The sequence below is a fragment of the Cyprinodon tularosa genome, unplaced genomic scaffold (genome assembly GCF_016077235.1).
Source record: "Cyprinodon tularosa strain WSP-4 unplaced genomic scaffold, ASM1607723v1 ctg563, whole genome shotgun sequence".
Taxonomy (NCBI): domain Eukaryota; kingdom Metazoa; phylum Chordata; class Actinopteri; order Cyprinodontiformes; family Cyprinodontidae; genus Cyprinodon; species Cyprinodon tularosa.
In genome coordinates, this window is record NW_024039300.1 from 99067 (window position 1) to 119268 (window position 20202).

The window sequence follows — 20202 nt, forward strand, 5'->3', positions numbered from 1 at the left end:
CTTGGGCTAATATTTTTATTGTGTGTTTTCTTCTATTGACATAACTGAGTTTTATGATTTTTCATGTTTGATAAGTGAAATGTATTTTTAGTTTAGTTTTTACTGGTTAAAATTTTGTGGTTCATCAGGTGAGTATTAAATTGTTGGACAGCGCAAGATACATTTGATAAGTTTAGATTATGGAGTTCAGCTTTAGACACATGACCTGGCAGTGGACCTAGGAGGTGCTGTTTAAAAAGGGGACTGTTATAAAAATTGGGCTAATGTTTTAGTTTTTTAGTATACTAAATAGTTTTTTGGTTCCTCTATTAGAAGGCTTAATCATTTTATTTGTGAGGTCTGTATGTCTCAGACCTCAAAACGGGGACTGTTAAAGAAAAATGATTATTTTTTAGACTTTAATACAGTTAATCTTATGGCATGTGTAAACACTCTCACTTGAACATATTTCTTAATTTTGAACAAGGCTGTGTTAATGATTTAAAACTACTAATGGATAAGTATTTAGACCACCAGCCCATAGAATGAGTATCTCCTGGGGGGTGAATAACAGTTAAGCCTGCAGGAGAGATTTCTGCTTGGTTTACAGAAGGTCAAAAGTGAGGCCCCCCGCATTCCACAAGCTGTCTGTGAGAGCTTATCTTGTGTTTTATGACTTTAGGAATGCTAGATGCCAGGACAAGCTTTCCGCCTTTTCTTGTTAAAACAAAGAAGCAAATGACCCCAGATGTTTGCAGTAAATTAGGTGAAGCTCAGTGTCAGAGATGGCTCTGGTTGGAGGACCGAGGGCCAGCCCTTTTTGAATGGATTAGATACAAGAGGATAAAGCTTTCTAAATAGAAGTTACAGATCAGATTTTGCTCTTGCAAACTCTCCAAAGATGTCTTGTACGTCTTTGCTTTCTTTCCTCCTATGTCAGGTAATGGAATGTATGTCTCTGTTGTTCTGCAGTTTCTGGTGTAGGCTTGTGCATTGTCTTATTTCTAAGTGTATGCATTGTCTTATATTGGATTAAACTCTGTAATTCTGTGATGTCAACATGCCTTGCTGATTTTCATAGTGACCACACGCAGCTCGCCGAGTGGACCTGGGGAAGGGAAGAATCAAAAGCCAACCTTTTTCCAAAGTTAACTATGTTAGAATATTTTCTTCCTTTACACAGGTAAGAGGGACTTGTGGAAATATTAAGACCTAATTTTAGTCAGGAGAGACTTAAAGTAGTAAAAGAATAGAGAATAGTGTAAAAATAAGTTAATACCGTATTTAAAATATAACTGAACCCTTGGAAAAAAAAACTCAAACCACTCTTTTCCGGCCCTGTTATGTCAGCTACGCTAGAGTCCTGCAACGGGTCGGGTACCCGCGAAAAATACATTAAAAAAAATAAACGGGTCGGGCGGATATTTTTTTAGTGCGGGCAGGTAGTTGGTGATTTTTTTTTTATGCGTGTGTGTTGTTATGGACATCAGAAATGTTATATTAATCAGGCACTGTGTGCAGCGCAGCGTACAATACCCTATGATGTGTTAACGGGTCGGGTTGCGGGTTAAATATCAACGGGTCGGGTCGGGTTCGGATTTGAATTGAAGATATCCGCGGGTGACGGGTCGGGTTCGGTAGTCATCCTAACGGGTTCGGGCGGGTGCGGGTTGGTAAAACTCGACCCATGCAGGTCTCTAAGCTACACTACATTCAGTATCGTTGCCATAGAAACAGACAACAGCGCCAATATATCAGAATTATACTAAAACACACGCAAATAATTTCCCACATAAAAGACAGGACTTTCAGTCCATTGCAGTTTTCCGTTTTTAGAGGGTTGTTTATTTTGTGTTTATTAAGTGATGGCTGTGGTATATTAGCTTTCACTGCTATAAGCTTTCGCAGCAGTGATTGATTAATTTAAACACCTGCTCTACTGATAGTCTATCGGAGTTGGTGTTTAGGTTGAACATAAAGAACACCTTTTATTTCAAGCTTCTTGTAGCTACTGTTTTAATCCCGGCTTTACTTAAAACTTTTTCCTGACTTTGATAGTGTTGCCATTCAGTAGCAAGCACTGCGCCCCTTTTTCTTTTATATGTACACGTACATTTAAAATTAAGCGTGTTAAGTTGACAACTCATGAGCAAGCTGCTTTTTGCAATCTAGCAGGAAGGTAAGGATAGGATCTTGCAGGTGTGACGTCACTCTGCAGGGGGTCCAAAGATAAAAGATTTAAACAATTTTGGCATTGGAATTTCAGATTTAAGGGAGTTAGAAAGTTCACTCAGTAAAAGTGCAAATCATAAATCTGATTACCGATTACTTTTAAGCTGGTTGAACATACTGCGACAGACTGGTGACCTCTCCAGGGTGATCCCACCTCTCACTCAGAACGTGGCTAGAGATATGCACCAGCACCTCCTGATCCCACTGAGGGATAAGGTTAAAGAAAATGGATGGTTGAACATAGTCCGCTCTCCCAGATTCCATCAAATCAGTATTGATACCCTCAGGGGCGGATTTAGGAAATTTGGGGCCTTAGGCAAAGACAGGCAGGGGGCCCCCTGAGAAGAAAACCCATAAAACAGACCCATTCTACAGATAGAGAAATGTTAATAGAATAGACATCCATTATTTGTTCTAGGTTTTGTCCCTCTCTTCTTGTCCCTTTTTCCTCTCTATTTATCAGCGTTCTGATGGCATTTTAGCCAAAGGATTTTTATCAAAAACATAATTAATGTGCACAAATAAGGATTAGTTGTATTAACCATACATGGAAACAGAGTTTTATGGGGCCCCCAGGAACTTGGGCCCCTAGGCAACTGCCTAGTATTGCCTAATGGTAAATCCCCCCCTGGATACCCTGCTGGTGGATGTTCTTGACAGAAAGACGGAGTTGCTTAATCATATTCTGCTTAAGGCCCCATAAGATCTTGTCCGATTCTTGGTTTAAAAGTAAATTAATTTTAAAAAGTGACCCAAAATTGACTGTCAATAAATGTTCTACAAAATTGATATATTTATTTGATTTCTTTGATTTGTACTGTCTGTTTAGATTTATGTGATATTTTTTGCACAAAATATATAAGTGAATATTGTAACAGTTATGTTTTCAACTGTAAGCATTAAATTGATAAATGTTATTCGCATTTTTTTGGCTTTATCCTTTCCAACAAAAAAAAAAAGGCGTCGCGCAGGTAGCTCCCTTTCCTTATGAGCCGTCCCCACCAACTTTCAACACTGTTTTTTCTCTCATCAGATGATAATAACAGTTGTCAGGGCCACTGGAGTGGCTCAAAAAACAAAGAATGTCAGAGAAGTTTAAAGCCAGGAGGTTCTTAAAGCACTAAATTTAAATGCAACCATTATGGTTCCATATTTCATGGTAAAAAACGGTTTAACTCCTTTCTCCTTCACTGCCAAAACAATCAGTCCTCTCAGAGAAGCTGTCCATGGTTCCTGATCACAGCAGGAGGTTGACCTGACTAAGAGGAGTAGGCCTTGATCAAAACACAGAAAAAAATACACCTTTTATTATTAGCATCACATGGGATCGATAACATTTATCACTAAGCAAATATTTAATCAAATACTAATTAGGTTCCAACAACAGTATATAAGAAGACATGGCTGTCTAGGTACTTTAATCAGAGCAACTCTGGAGGAACAGCAGGGTCCACAGCTTTGCTGGGAGACTCAGTCTGCAAATCCTAGACTCCACCAATCTGGTAATAAGATTGAAGAAGAAAGTCATTGATGAGGAAAAAATTGAGAATCCCCATCTGTATTAAGTAAAAAAGCATGAGTGTTACACAGCGATACTGGAAAGAAAGTATGAGACAAACTTTATGCTTCATGTGCTCTTTCCTTCTGCACAGACAGTGGAGTTTTAAATAGCTGACTGGACGAGGATGCAGCTGAATATGGGACTGAAGAAATGTTTCCTAGAAGCTTACATCTTCCAACAACCAGAGATGTGGTAGAATGGTGTAGATCAGTACTTACACTGCAAAAAAAAAATAATCTAAGCAAATACATTTATCTTAAATTAAGTGCATTTGTTCTTGAATAGAGCAGGCAAGTTAGACACTTGGAGCAAGACAACTTCCATTTAAAATAAGAAAAAAAACAACTCCAGTCTCTTTTTTTCATGAGCATAATATCTGATTAGGTTATTTTAAGGTTACACATATTCATTCCATTGGCAGATCATCTTATTTACCCACTCAAATTAAGGGTAAATACTCTTATTTTAAGAATTTTGTACTAATTTTAAGATCATTCTTGCAGTGTATTAAAGGTCCGGTGAAAGTCCAGACCTTAATCTGTGGCAGAACCTGTAAAGATTTGTTTACAGGTGTATCACTGCAATATGACTGAGCTAGAGATGTTTTGTAAATGTAAATATGTTACCTCACCATAATATGTGCAGCTGTATTGGCTAAAAGGTTGAGTAAAAAAGGCATGCAACAATGTAGAGCAAATGAAATGCCTTCCATCGTTGTTATAATGCTTCATCACTTTGTGTGTCTGTTGAGTGAAACGCACTTAAGGCTGTGGTTATAACAGAATAAAATATGGAGATAGAAAGCTTACGAAATATTTTTGCAAAAATCTATAGATAGTTTTGTGCTTCCAAATAGATGGGGGATCCTATGGACGTCATGTAACTTTAGATGAGGTCTTCATCCACTTGGAGGCAGTGTTGTTCAGTTTAAACCGTGCCAACAAACAGCTTTAGCCTGCTGGTCTACAGCTGGATTAGACACTTTTCTATAAGTTTTTATTTTTATTTTTTATGAATGCAATTGTTGGGATGAATGAAAACTGTAATAAAAACTTTCGATTAAATCAAAAATCTATTTTAACTTGTAGTTAACCTGCCCAGGAGTGGAAAAATATGATCATTTTAGCATTAGTCCTGTTTCTGACACTAATTTGGTTTCAGTAGTTATCTTTATGATGCAGGGACATTTTCAGCCAATGCATTTGGAAGCACAGCCTCTGCCAGATATGGCTGATAATAAAAGTTTACCAACAAACATCTCAAGTGGAGCAAACTGTCAGCTCTCAGCCTTCCACACCTGTCAGTCTTATCTGCAGACGAGCATCAACCCACCGAGCTTCACAGGACAACTTCCTATTTTTGTCTCTGTGGACGTCAGCAGCACTGCGCGACAGCGACCCACTGACGTGGAACCATCCACTCTCCAAGCCCACGTTTATCTACCGATTCATCCTCTTCCCCACCTGGACCTACACCTCCTTCTTTGCAAAACAGGATGTTCCCCAGCTCCTCATTTACGGGACAGTAAATTGATCTCTATTCATCTGTTGTCTTTATGTAACTGTAGGATGTGCCAGATAAGTTAGAACAAAGTTTGCCCTCAGACAAAAAACAGTCCTGAGAGCTCAAGAAATAAAATTAATAAGAACATTAATATCTTATAAAAAACTTTTGTGTAGTGTTACTTTAGCAATATGATTTCAGTAAAAGCCCATTCATAGTATGTAGAAAAATTTTGTTAAATATCTTAAACATCATCAATCTCTTAACAAATGCAGCATAATTTAGCAAGAGAAAAATACCAGTTTTTCCTACTTTCATAGAATAAAAGTTAATAACTGACATCATCCATTGTTCAGCACACCTTTGCTGCTTATTGAAGATCCTGCAGCAAAACACCTGCCCTGCTGTGGTGGATGGAGATTACAACACATCTATGACATTGTTGAAAAAGTGGATTGAAACACCGGTCCAGCTTGTTTATATGCTCTCAATTATGTTCCAAAATTTAAAAGGGCTAACTATATTTTCACTGAATTGGGGAATCTGAAAAAGATATACTTTCAGTAAGTTTCAGTAAGAAAACATTAGAAATATATAATAAAAAATCACCTTAGAGCATTTTAAATAAATGCAAAAATGGCACAAAAATAAACGCATGTTTTACATCCTGCATTACATTACTGTTGGTAACAATTTAATTTAAAAACAACTTTAGCTTATAATTATTTAAATAATCCGATTATTGTTTCACCACAAATACCAAAAACATGGATGCTGGAAAAGCTTAAAAAACATCTATTTATAGATGGTATTCCTTACCTATACCTCTCTGATGATGCATCCCTCACTACCAATGCAGCGCAGCTTAAATAGAGTATCCCTGATTTGACTCAGTAAAAGTTCAGTTACAGCAGTCAGTTTTCCATCAGACTGCTCGTCATCATGTGAAATGCTGACCATTTTCCTAATACCGGTAATTAAATGTGTAAAACCTAAAAAGTCAATAATTTTCAGTTACTGATTTTTCTAAATTAACACCTCTTCTTATGATGGTTAGGGGTTTAATGTTATTTATGAAGGGGGACTATGTTCAGATTCATCTACTTTCTGTTTTGTTTTCTTTTTTAAGAATTGTAGCAAGAAATCCTAAGCAGCTATTAACCTGGTATCAGTCCGATTGATTTCGGAAGCCATCATTTATTTCTGTGGGTCGAAATTTGCATCTTTGAGACAACAACAAGAGTAAAAAGAAATATACACTATGGTTTTGTGAATAAGAAAAAAAATAAGTTATATATTAAATGTTAAATGAAAGCCCTTATTTAAAAACAGAGATGCTGCCAAATAATCTTACATTTAAATACCACAATATTTGACAGAATAAATTTTTTTCTTATCCCTGATTACTCAATTTAGTGATATTAAAGCTGTCTGCCTGTCTGGTGCATTTAAGCAGTAAACTGTATGGTAGCTACTAAGGAACCAGCAATTGAGAAGTTGTTAAACTAATCAAAAAATGAACACTTTTTAGTTAGCAACAATCATTGATCACTTGATAAGTTATACAAACGTGTAGTGGCCAGTTAGTTTGTACTTCATGAATATGTGATATGGGCTACGTCAGAACGTCCGCCCTAATCATTAAATTCCTCAATCACTATATATAGCGGGGACTATATAGTAGACTTCATAGAGAACTTAGTCAACTGACCATTCAGACAGATGATCACTACTTTTTGCTCCGCTTGTCACTTGACTCCGTAGTAACTTGTTACATTTTCTCAGTTACATTTGTCACTTATAAAAGTATATTTAATTAAAAAGTTACATGAGTAGTTTTACTTTTACTTCAGTAACATAATCAGGAAGTTCCGATAGTCTACTCTACCCACTGTGAGTGACTTTACTGAAGAAAGAAAGAGCACATTTTGTACTTAAAGGTATTGTGGAGGATTTTTGCAAATCTTTGAAAAGACCCTCCCTCTCCACTTAAATAAAAATTCACATGCACAACCCTGTACCCGCTCCCCAGAGGGAACGACTATTAAAGGCATGTGAGAGCTGCCACAAGCTCATTTCTCCTTGTGCACGCTCTGTTTAAAAAGTTGCTGTTTGCATCACTCATACAAACTTACTTCCCAAAAGATTTGCAATTTTTCCACTATGTCAGACTCACCACCGGTAAATGGGGATGAATGCGTTACAGCGACGGCCTTACGTTAACACATCCCCAGAATGATTGACATTTAGGAGGACCACTTATTTTGATGATCCACCGGGAAAAAGAACATCCTCTACTATACCTTTAATATGAAAAAAGCTATCTATAGCTATTTAACTGTAGTTTTAATCAGCATTATTTGAATGAAAGGGGTTGGTGAGGCCCCATTGGTTTATTTACTGTGAGTGTAAATGTTTCAAAATACTTATTTTTCTGGGTCACAATCTGACCTGCACAGTGTGGCACAGTGACACAACTAGTGTTTATTTCACATCTTCCTGGACGTGGTGAAAACTTCCAAACCAGTTCTACACAGAGCTGTTTACCTTTCCGTCATCTTTTTGTCAATAAACGACTTACTACAGAGTACAGCATTACAGCACTTGGTGTCAATTGGGATTAAAGTGGTGTTTTTTTCTACACCTGCTTCTTTTCTAGATCAAAGCAGACAGGTGTCTTTCCCAAGCCTGAGCGATCGTCAGAGAGCGCTTCGAAACTCAGACCCGCCTGACAGCTCCTCTCTATGGGACTGAGCTGCTAATCTGGCTTTCTTTCCCGTTAAAATATTTTTCACAGTCGGATGACTCCTGCCATCCCAGCTGCTCTCTATGTGAACAGATACCGCTGCGGCATCATTATTGGCCGGGATCGTGTTGCGTTTGTCTTTCCATCTCAGCACAGGTGCTCTCTCTTTTTCACTCTGTTTATTTGGTTGTATTCAATCTCCACAGAGAATGAAGGTGGATAAACAATGAGGAAATGTCTCATTAGCTTTTCTCTCTGGCTGCCACACCCTCTTTTCTTTACAGAAGGAAACACAAGCGCAGGGGTTTGGAAAACTCGGGTCAGGAAGGTCTTGGTGTTTGACCTGTCAGCTTAGCATTCAGGTGATCCAACTAATGATCTCATTTATCGGGACAACAGGGCCTGACTAGGAGGAAAGGGAACAGGCATTCATTTCATCTAGTCACAATACATGTTATCTTTCTCCTAGTCTCAGAGCTCATTTAACTACTTTAAAGCAACAGGTTCAGTCAATCAAATGATCTCAGATGTGGTCTTAAAAGTGCTGTAGAGAGATATTCCACAAAGGTACGAGCAGTCATAGTTATCTTCATAGAAAAAAAATTTTCATATCTCCTCTGGTCCATCAAATAAACCCATAAGTGTTTTAAAGTTGGGATTCCAGAACATTTCAGCCTGTGACCCAAAAAATAAAAATGCAACAGACTGGAGACCCACTACCAGCAATTACAATTACTTTTCTCTATATCCATTTATGCATAAGAAGTTAAGAAATTACATTCTTCTTCAAATATATTTTTTTTTATAGAAATGTGATTATTATTATAACAACTCAATTTGAAGTGCAATTTTGAATATAACATTTAATCATGTATTGTGCACTTTATAATGTCATTTTATTTTACATTTTTAAATCATTTTAAATTTTAATACAAGTTAATTTGACATCTTTATAATTCATGGTACAGTCATTGTAAAATTGATTTCAAAGCCTGTTCCATGATGGAAAGTGGAGCCACCAGTGTAAACTGATCCCATTTAAGGTGTTCATAAGCAGGATCTCAGGGCGTGGCCGTGGTTAGGAGGTTTTTGATTGTGTGATTTTGGCTTCAAACTTGACTTATTGCAGAATTGTTAACATCTTCAAAACATGAAATTCAGCTCACGCTGGAGCAGCCTTAAGCCAGTTGCAAAGCCGGCACAGTTTCACCAGGAAAAACACGACTCTTCAGGTGGGTAAACGCTTTCTGTCCCAAACAGAAGTGTTTAAATATTTTGGGAAAGTTTTCAGAAATGATTTCAGAAAGAGATGGATGGATGCTGACCCCACTCAACCTGACACAGACTATTTCCGTTTCTCTGGCCAAAAAATCTGATTAATCCATAAAACAGTTTCTTCCCCACTGTGGCCTCTGAACCTTTCCTCTATTACCCATCTGTGTACACATTTAAACAGCCATCTTAATGTGCTTTGGAGACCTTGAAGTTAATAAATCACTATACTAGTACAGTCATTCACCATATTGGAGGATTTCTGGGCTGGATCCACTGTTCTGGACTTCACTGGAGGCTCTACATGTCACACCTGGGCTGGGAAATTCCTTCGGATCCACGAAAAAGCAGAATGTGTTGCATAGGAAAGGGATTCCCTCCTTTTCCTCCTTTACAGACAATGCTATCACTGTTAAGCTCAAAGACGATTTGGACAACTGGACGGAGCTACAAGCCCTGAATTCTCAGCAGTCTTCTTACAAGTTTTTCTAAAAGCCCAAAAATAACATAATGTTGGAGGAAAAATGAAGCTAAGGCGGAAATTCAACTGAAGAAACTCTGATTACTTCCATTCAATCTGAGGCTGATCCGCCTCCAATGCTGCCAATCAGCTTCAAGCTACATTTCCTCGATGCCCAATCATCTTCCAGCACTCAACTTAAAAGCCACTCCAAATTATCTCTCGGCCTGCTCTTCAACAAGCGCAAGATCCGTCGCTCCTATGTCAGACTTTGATTCAGACAACCCACCTCCATCCCCTTCTCCACCATTGTAGTAAGCTCATCCGACTCCTCCTCGATGCTCCTTCAACCTCACCTCCAGTGTGTAGCCCCTCCAGATTTTCATGGAGTTCCATGTCACTTAAAACGGTCCGGCAGAAGACCGCCACGTTGAGCCTGGTTCTGCCAGAGATTTCTTCTCAAAGGGGAGTTTTTTCTCTCCCCAGTCGCTTCATGCTTGCTCTTCATGGACAGTTTATGCAAACCTTTTTCATTCAGTGACATCTAACTCAAGCATCACCCTGTATACCAGCCTCTATGGATTAACCAAACTGTATCTATCTAAACTCCACCACCAGTTTCAGGCCCGGGGGAAATATCCATACTGTCATACATCAGTTTATCTGCATTAAAGTATAAATCAGCATTTATGTTTCCTGCCGAGGCCTGAGCGCCAAAGTTCAAACTATTGTATCAATAAACTCTTCTAATTGCATCTTTCTCTCTCTGTGAGTTTTTCAGATTGAAATGCCAGTTTAAATGTTGTTTGCTTCAGGAAGTAAACTGGCTTAAAATCTTTTCCAAATCTGTAAGCAAGTTGTAATGCCTTGCTGTAGGCTTATGGAATTAATTTTGTCAATATTTTTTGCAAGGATAGAACATGTTTTGTAAACGGAAATTTGAATAAAAGTGAGAACTGAAAAACTTCTTAATCAATAAACATTGTGATAATAACTTCTTTGTTTTTTTTTTTTATCATTCTATCTTTGTTATTATTGTTTTAATTATTTGCTCATATTTTCTCCTTTTACAACTTATTTTTCATGTTTTTATTTGATCGTTTTCTTTGACCGAATTTTCTTTGATGAAGTTCTATTTTTTCCAAATTTTATATTTTCAAATTTTATTTTACCAAAGTTCCTTTTTTGAGATTGAGTTTGAACTATAAGAGAGGGAGAAGAGAAAAGGAGCCACGTTTGTTTGTTAAAAAAATTCTGTGTATGGGTATTTGCATGTTGCAGATTTTTATGAGATATTCAACAAGAAGTCATAGTTATAGATCCATAAATACTGCAACAGATGTTAAATGGCTCTGAGAACATGGACAAAGTGGCTGCGTACGTGTACATACCTTGTCCAACTGGTTAATGCCCTCTTCCACGCAGCAGATGGAGGCCACCGTTCTCAGAGCGTGAGCATACAGGTCCCTGAAGCGGTCCTGTCTGCAGATCTTAAACAGGGCCACCACAGCACCTTCCTATTACAAACATAAAAACAATGAATTTCAAATAATGTCACACTAACAATGATTGAAAAGTTGGTTTTAAGTATAAATACTTCATCTTTCATTCTTTGGGAAAATATAATTAAAGGAATAGTACACCCAAAACATGATTAGCCTTCATTTTCTACTCACCCCCATGCTGAACAACACTCTGGAGTACTTTTTTGATATCTCAAATGCATCTGGAGATCTGGGAGGCTTCTTGCTGTCTGCTGACATTCAAATAATGGAGGTCTATGGTGCCCGAGACAGAAAGGTCCATAAAAGTCCACAAAAAACGTGTCAATATTCCTCCATACTGCTCGTCCAATGTATTCCAAGTGTCCTGAGTGGGTAGCATCCAGAATTTACTCGAAACGAAGTCATTTAGAATGTTTTTAGAGCATAAACAGTAGTGTATAGGATTTCCTGAAAGCGCGCACATGCGCGCTCCCGACGCTACGGAAGCCGGCAGACCAAACCAGCGCATTCAGCTCGGCAAAGAACTCATGCTCTTCCTCAACACTGAAGTCCTCAGACATTTTTCTTTCGTTGTTTCTTTCTTTGCACAGGTAAACAGCACATTTCTTCTTCTACGCTTGCATTATTGGCAGAGCAGACGCTGAATGCGCACTTTCATCTGGCTTGGTCTGCCGGCTTCCGTAGCGTCATGAACGCGCCCGCGCGCGCTTTCAGGAAATCCTATACACTACTGTTTATGCTCTAAAAACATTCTAAATGACTTCGTTTCGAGTAAATTCTGGATGCTACCCACTCAGGAGACTTGGAATACATTGGACGAGCAGTATGGAGGAATATTGAAACGTTTTTTGTGGACTTTTATGGACCTTTCTGTCTCGGTCACCATAGACCTCCATTATTTGAATGTCAGCAGACAGCAAGAAGCCTCCCAGATCTCCAGATGCATTTGAGATATCAAAAAAGTACTCCAGAGTGTTGTTCAGCATGGGGGTGAGTAGAAAATGAAGGCTAATCATGTTTTGGGTGTACTATTCCTTTAAGCAAAATAGAGGAAAAAGTGTATATACTGCAAAGGTACACTCAAAAAAAGCTTGATCATTTTCTACTTTAAAAAATTATGGCCACAAAGTGACACTTAATAAAATCAAGTAGATATTAAAAGCCTCAACTTGAAGTAAAAACCACTGACTCAAGTAAATATAAAAATATTAAATAGAACATCATTAGATTTGATTTAAAATGTAGTAATATTGTTATAAAAGTTGAGCAAATCAGAGTGGTTTGTGTGAAAAGTGATTCATAATTATACATCTAAAGTAAAATGATTCAGATATACAAAATAACTACAGAAATCTGATTGATATTTTGTATACCTTTACGTTAAATCAAATGAGATAAACTGTCTGGATTAAATAGACTTTCTTTAACCGAGTCCCATAATTGTATCAAATGATTTTTCTCGATAAAACTTTTTGTGCAACATTTATAATCTATATCCTATCATATCATGATTGAATAGCAGCCAAGTTTGACTTATAGTTAACTGACTGTGACAGAAATCCAAAGTGATCCCATTGGTTAGAACTGACTGTTTCTTCTATTGTTGATAATTCACTAAAAGTTTTGTAGATTAAATTAGTCATTTACAAAACTACACAAAGTCATTATTTATGTGTAGGCCATTAGAGTTCTCGACAGGCAGCCATAAAAACAACCTAGATCAGACAAAGGTGACTCATGGATCCACTGACTTAACAGGAGTGAAAGTCTAGTTTCTTCTCAGAAGAAATTAGACTTTTAAAGGTTTAGTCATTGACTGCTCAGAAAAATTATCAGTATTTGAGCTGATGACCAGTCGGAGCTGAGCATGGGGGACTTGACTGATTTTAGTCTCTGTTAAAATAACTGCTGCACCCGCATCTCTGCTTGATGATGGTTTTGGTAAAACATCATGTACTCTTCCCTCAGATGAACTTCTGATTATCTTTCCCTGGAAAGGGTTTGTAGGCTCGTTATCTCACTAAAATCTTGAATACAGTTTTAGAAAGTTTGGGTTCTCAACGAGTCATTGATAGAGATATGGGAAAAGATCTACTGTGAGCATTTCCTGACTCATTAGTGTTGCAAGTTATCAATTAAGTTAAGGGAGACACATGAATAATTGATATGCAGGCATTTAAAAGTAATTTAAATATAGGGTGTGTCGCTTTGACAAGCTTTGAGGGTATTTGTCACTTTGTTTCAAAGAGGTGGTTTATAACTGTGATGTCATTCTCTGTTTTTAGCATAATCCCCATCAGTGTTGTGGGAAACTTTTTTCTGCTAGCAGGGCCTTTAAACAGGTAGACCTAGTTAAATGGGGGATATTTAGTTATTAACTAAAGCCAGGAGTCCAATCAACACAGGGACAGACAGATCCAGGGTTCCAGGAAACCACATTGTGAAGGCAGCTTCAGAGTCGAGCAATGAGCTCAGACAGAAATGCACACATGCAGACAGGCAGGCTCAGTGGTTGAAGGATAGATACAAGACATGGTACCAGTTATAATTGCAGGAACTTTAAACTTGTTTCCAACTAAGAGCCAGGCTTACGGGACATAAAACCGACCTTTCCCGCAATCAGGGGCCAAAACCACGAGGGCTCAGGGCAGAAGAGCCAGTACATGATCAGAAAACAAGACAAACAGTAAACCCTCTTAGACCACTTCCCTCTGGCGACAGGAACATGAACTTAACTAAAACTCCATAAACAAACATAACTAACAGGTATCAAACAGAAATCAAACAATGATATGGCCCAGATAGCTGGGGGCTGAACTGAATATAAAGCAGAACGTGCAGGTGGATGAGATCAGGAATTATTAGCAACTGTGCAGAGTTACAGTAGGCAGGTAACAGATATTTAAAAAGAGATCCACGTAAAGTTTATTCTGTATCCTGGTTTTCATTAAAGAGTGTAAATGATCTCAAATGGAACAATTTCTTGTTTGTGCTCTAGCATGCATCCATTCTGGCATTACGTCTACTGCAAATACCAGTGAGGCTCCATTTAACAATAAGCTGCAACACCCTCTACTGGATGGCTGTAACATTACAACATTGAAATATAATTTCATAAAGTGAAATTATCAACTAATCAGATGTAAGAAACTTTAATCTAATAAACCATTGATGTATTCATCATATTGATAATCTGATGCTTTAATCAGCTTTAATTGGTCTTTAAAAAAAAAATCTATATGGATTACTTTTTTCCCCCAATGAATAAATGTAATCAAATTTGATTTCTCAATTTTTTAAATTTAAAAAGAAGCATTAATAATAATTACATTCTTTACCAGGGTTATGGAGGATTTCCCAACCAATTAGAGGAAAGGAGGATTTGACCAATCAATTTATCAATTTATCTTTGATTTATTCTGAAAATATAATTCAGAGATTAATAATTTTGGTAATTTTTGGGAAAAAATGTTAAAAAGGGGAGTATATGCTAGTAAGATATACCACAGGGAAAAACTTAATGAAGAGTTTCTTTAATAGCTACGTTTTGAGTTTATTAGCGTGTGTGTGTGTGTGGCCATGTCTTTAATACCTGGTGGGGACAAGGAATATGTTACATTTTAGGGACTCATAGGTACTTGTGGGGACCAACAACTGGTCCCCATAAGGAAAGTTTCTCTTCTTGGGGGGGGGGGGGGGGGGGGGGGGGGGGTAGGTTTAGGACTAAGGTGTGAATTGAGTTTAGGTTAGGTTTAGGTATAGGTATGTGTCGGTAATGGTTAGGGCAAGGGTCATGGTTAGGCCATATAAATTAGTGGGAAATGAATGGAAGTCAATGGAAGGTCCCCACAAGGATATTGTGACACAACATGGGTGTGTGGGTGTGTGTTTTTTCTTTTTTTTTCTTTTTGTCAATGATTTAGGGGAATATTGGATAAGATGGGTTCTTTGTTGGAGATGATTTTTACTATAAAATGCCCATATCTGAAAAAACCCTGCAAAATCTATTTTCCCAGCCAAATTCAACATTATGCTTCTTTTAATAAAATGATGCACCGTACGTCACCATTTCGTTTCATCTTGGATATAATTGGGCAAAATGACAATTCAAATTGCTCCTTGCTATATAGACCGTGCTGGGGAGCCAACAAGCCATGGAGAAGCATTGCAATGGTTTTAAAGAGTCCAAGGGACCTGAGATGACCGATAGATTTGGCCAGCTCTATGCAGTGAGCCTGCCAGCTGCAGAACCTCTCAAATTCTTCCTGCAATCCAGGATGTCAGCTGAAACAAATGACGATATGCATATCTCATGAATGGAAAACTAGAGAAATAGATAATCTGCCATTCATAATAGCAAACATTTTCTCTTTTGCTAGGTGTAAACAAACAAAAATATATTCTTCACTTGTTTCATGTCCCTGCAAAAGCATCCCTCTCACAAAATTCACTTGGAGCGTCTGTATTGTAATCCCCGTCACACGGCTAGAATTACCTGGAGGAAGACGAAACCTGTAACTACCACCATTATCCTAATAAGGCCATTATACTGGACTGGCATGTCTCATATTCCGCTAAGGCCGTGCTGCCGAGGCTTGGAGTGGTTAATCATGCTGCCCTCCAGCCTAAACGCTCTTCCCTGTCCTCTGCCTACGCAATACTGCTCTGCAATACCTGGAAGGGGTTGTCTGCGCATCAGAAAGCCTTTAGCAAACCTCACACTTCTGATTTAGGCTGCTCAGGTAGTGACAGGAAGCTGTCTGTTCCTGTGCTATCACTATTAATACCGACGTCATCTGGGAAAAAAAATACATATTTTTTAAATGGATATAAAAAGAACCAAAGTCATTTTAATTAGGAATTTAGAATAAGCATGATTAAGGTAGAAACACTGATTTTTGAACATTTGGATGAATACACCCTTTAACGTGATAAATTATGGGTTTTTGGATTCTTTTTTTGTGTGAACTTCACGATCAAGGAACTCCCAACTACTAAATTTAGATGCAAAAACTTTAGCAGAATTTTCTCTATTAGATATAAATCAAACATTCTAAATATATCAACAGGCTTTAACAGAAACAGAAATCTCCACCGATGGTTATAAAATAAAGAAAAGATGTTAAGTAACTTCTTACATCAATTACTAACATTCCTGCATAATTTAGGCAGATTTTGAATGACATTTCCATTTCTTAAAGTGCAGCAGTGATAAAAGGTAAACATTGTGGGAGAAAAATCATGGTGCAGAAAAACGCATTGGTATGGAGTTCAGAGCATTAAATATATATGATGCAATTATGCAGTGTTTTGGTTTGGTGATATAAGTTTGATGCAGAGTTTGTGACATGATTTGGAGTTTTTTCTACAGTTCAGCTGTCTATTGGCAGTGGAGAACAAAACTGTTTCGGAATCTGCTGGACCTGCATTGGATACTGTGAAGTCTCTTTCCAGGGGGCAGCAGGGAGAACAGCCCATGGTGGGGATGTGAGGGTCACTGATGATGTTACGGGCACTGGACACGCAGCGCTGTGATCAGGACTAGTAATCTGTGATACTGGGCATTTGCCCGGTGGGCCGGTCCTAATTTCAGTGTGCAATAGCCGGCCCTCCTTAAATCATTCTGGCCCCAACACTTACTCTCGATGCGAAGCACCTACCTGTGACAGTAAATAATTTAAGGAGCTCAAGAAGTAAAACAATATTAACTACCTAAATGATGCATGCAGTATGTATAGCCCTTCCTTGTTATGCACATCCTTGTGATGGTTGGCATATGGTGTAATTTTCTATTTCTTCAAACTGTAAAATTCTTGCAACAAACAAAATTATAATGAAACTAAAATGCTTTCTTTAAACTAAACTGTGATGTTCTTCTTATATTTGGCAAATTAATGTTTGAATATTTTGCCAAAATATGTTGCGGTGCATGATGGGGTTTTGCATCTAAAGCCAAACGTTTCCCTTATGTGCGTTGTTGCCAGGTGGTCACTGTCACGTCCGTGTTCATAATCAAAGGTTGTCTTGTGATGCTTGAAGATAAATCAGTTAATCCACAATGTGTATTGGTATTGTGTTTTACATTTGAGATGCACGCGTTGGACCGTGCTTCTATTTTTTTTCAGGCGAGGCAGGTGGGCCGGTGTAGATGGAAAAATGCCAGGGGTCGAAAAGCTTTCCCAGTCCGAGCCTGACTGTGATGAAATGTCTTTTATGGAGGGGAGAGGAGCCAGGATGCTCTCTATGGTGCTTCTGTAGAAGGTGGTGAGGATGGGTGGGGGCAGGTGGGCTCTCCTCATCCTCCACAGGAAGTACATGCGCTTTTGTGCCCTTTTGACCAGTGAGGTGGTGTTTACATTCCAGGTTAGGTCTGTGATGTGCACCCCCAGGAATTTGGTGCTGCTGACCACCTCTACAGCAGAATCTTCCTGAAGTCCAAGATGATCTCCTTGTGTTCTCCACATCCAGGATCAGGCTGTTGCCTCTGCACCAGTCCACCAGCTGCTCCTTGTCTTACGCCTAGTCCACTTATTCCATTAAAAAAATAGTTTCTGTGTTTAGATTCAATATAATTTTAGAATATGTAACCGTGTCTAATCTTCAACTCACTAGGTGCTCATATGGAGTTTTTATTAGACAATATTGGTATAGATTCAAAATTATATCAAAACCTTTTATCAGACAATATTTGTATTGATTTGAAATACAAAAATCAAGATATTTCATATATGTAGATTAAACATATAGCCAAATGGATCTAAAATCTAATGAAATGTTTATAGGCAAACAACCATTTTATAGTCTTACCTTTATATAACCCTTTAACCTTAAGCCACAATTTGGCAGCGTACCACTCAAGATTTGATTAATCAGCTGCTCTCTGAAACAATGAGATCTTTTGAGGTTTTACAGAGATATATCGTTCTAAAAATAACAATATACTATCTTTGTTAATGTATCAGAATATATTGGGATAAATTCAATTCAGGTTATTTATATAGCATCAATTCACAACATAAATTATATCATGACCCATATTTATTAAATTTATTGTAGCACCATATTCTTGCCAATTACCACCCAGACTGCATTAAAAATGTATAATTAAGCAAGTTGTGGTCTGTTTGAAGTCAGGCTGCTTGTTTTGTACCTGGATAGCTCACTTTATGGTTCCTATAATCACAGAACTCAAGTCACTGTACAATTTCTACAGTATGTACCCGGTATCTCACGCAGCAGTGTTTTGCTACCTCATGGAAATAGCATTAAATTTCCATTTTCAGATCGATAATCCTCCGTCTTTAGTCAAACACTAAACTTGTGGATTGGCATCACCAGCCAATAATCATAATTATTTGTGGATTGGAATCAAGATAGTTAAGCTCCCGTTTACATATCTGAGAATTATGTTAACTCCTTGTTACACAGATGTGGTACATACAGCTAAATCCATTAATAGGAAAGCGTGACCTTAAAGCCATTTTCAGTTCCTAGAAGCATTATTCTTAGTTGTGTGTTGAAACAAATGCTGTTAAGTGTTTTTGAACTTTACTCACTTTTTTAAAAGCGCTGCCATTATTATGAAGTCCAAAGTTATTAGGATATATTTCTGCCGATGATGACTGTGAGTAAACTTTTGACCATAACAGTAAATCCTGTTAAGCTTACAGTTTATGGTTTGGGTTCCTGCCAGTTTAGCTTTGACTCTCATTCTTTTTATCCTATCTTCCTTTCAGCTTCCTTTTCTAATTAAGGTAAAACTATTTTATAAGGGAAAACGATGGATATTTTAAGCCCAGGCAGCAAATCTTTAGTGTGGCCCCTTTATATCACACAAAAATCTGATTTTTGCTTCTATAAAGTCCTCTAATGGCTGATCATTGTTTTTTTTTTCAACCTTACACAACATCCACTTTTCACAGATTGTTAGGCTTCTCATTCAATGTTTCCCTGTCTTTGTCAAACAATCTACTCCACTGATTTCCCCCTCATTCCCTAAATGGAGCCCTCGGAGGACTGCTGCACTCACACTCCATGCTCCTCCATCCGTGTTGTTTCAGCTACGGACCCACACAGCATGTAATTTGTTTCCATCTCATAGTTTTATAAATCATTCTCTCTGCTCCGCTGTACTCGCCAACACAAAAGGAGGTGATTTAAAACAGGATTTACAAACGGACACCTTGTCAGTCAGAATTTTGAATAATTTTCTATAAACGAATAGAAATTTATTCTATAAACGAGTTGTTTGAAGCAGGGACGTCATCGTTGGCCAGAGCGTTTTATGCAGTCTGAAAAGACTTGCCAACTATTGATAAAACCTTGACTTTTTGGCTACTGTATTAATACATCAAGGATGATCAGCTTGACATCTTGGTTAAATTGTTTGCATCATTTTATTAGTTTGCTTACATCTTATGCTTTCTCTTACGCTGAAGATTTATGGACTGACTTTTGTTCCATTATTGTTGCAAGCAAAGAAAATGTTTTGTGAAAGGAAATTACAGAGAAAAACACATTTGCTAAACTGAAATAAGAAAAAGATGCAATCCAGATATGAAACTTAAAAAAATAAATTCTTTAAATGTATCTTCATATTTTATTAATTCAGATTTTTTTTTTTTTTCTGAAAACAAACAGAGCATTTAAAGACAAGCAGCACATTCACCCAGGTTTCATTGGCGGGCAACAGCACCCGCCTCAGCACCACCCGCCACCTCATACTCTCACCCTTAAACCCATTCACCCCAGGAAGTACCCAAACCGTCCCAGCAAAACCCCAGTTCATGAACACAATCTTCAATGTTCTTTTTCTTTAACATTTCATTTAACAAACATTTAACAAAATGTATTTCTTACATTCAATTTATTTTTCTTTTATTTTCATTTTTTATCTTTTCAGATTAAGTTGTACGAAATACATTCTTTCCAAATTGCGTTCCAC

The 20202-nt window shown here is 37.7% G+C and overlaps 1 protein-coding gene across 4 annotated transcripts in view; it reads right to left on the bottom strand.

The window, feature by feature from the left end:
* The window catches only part of LOC119796965 (protein inscuteable homolog), a 119200-nt gene that overhangs the window by 18108 nt on the left and 80890 nt on the right, over positions 1–20202 (bottom strand). For all 4 annotated transcript variants that reach the window (XM_038305766.1, XM_038305763.1, XM_038305764.1 and 1 more), the window contains one exon: positions 11145–11270. In XM_038305766.1, the coding sequence (XP_038161694.1) occupies positions 11145–11270 (126 nt within the window). The remainder of the gene's footprint in view (positions 1–11144; positions 11271–20202) is intronic.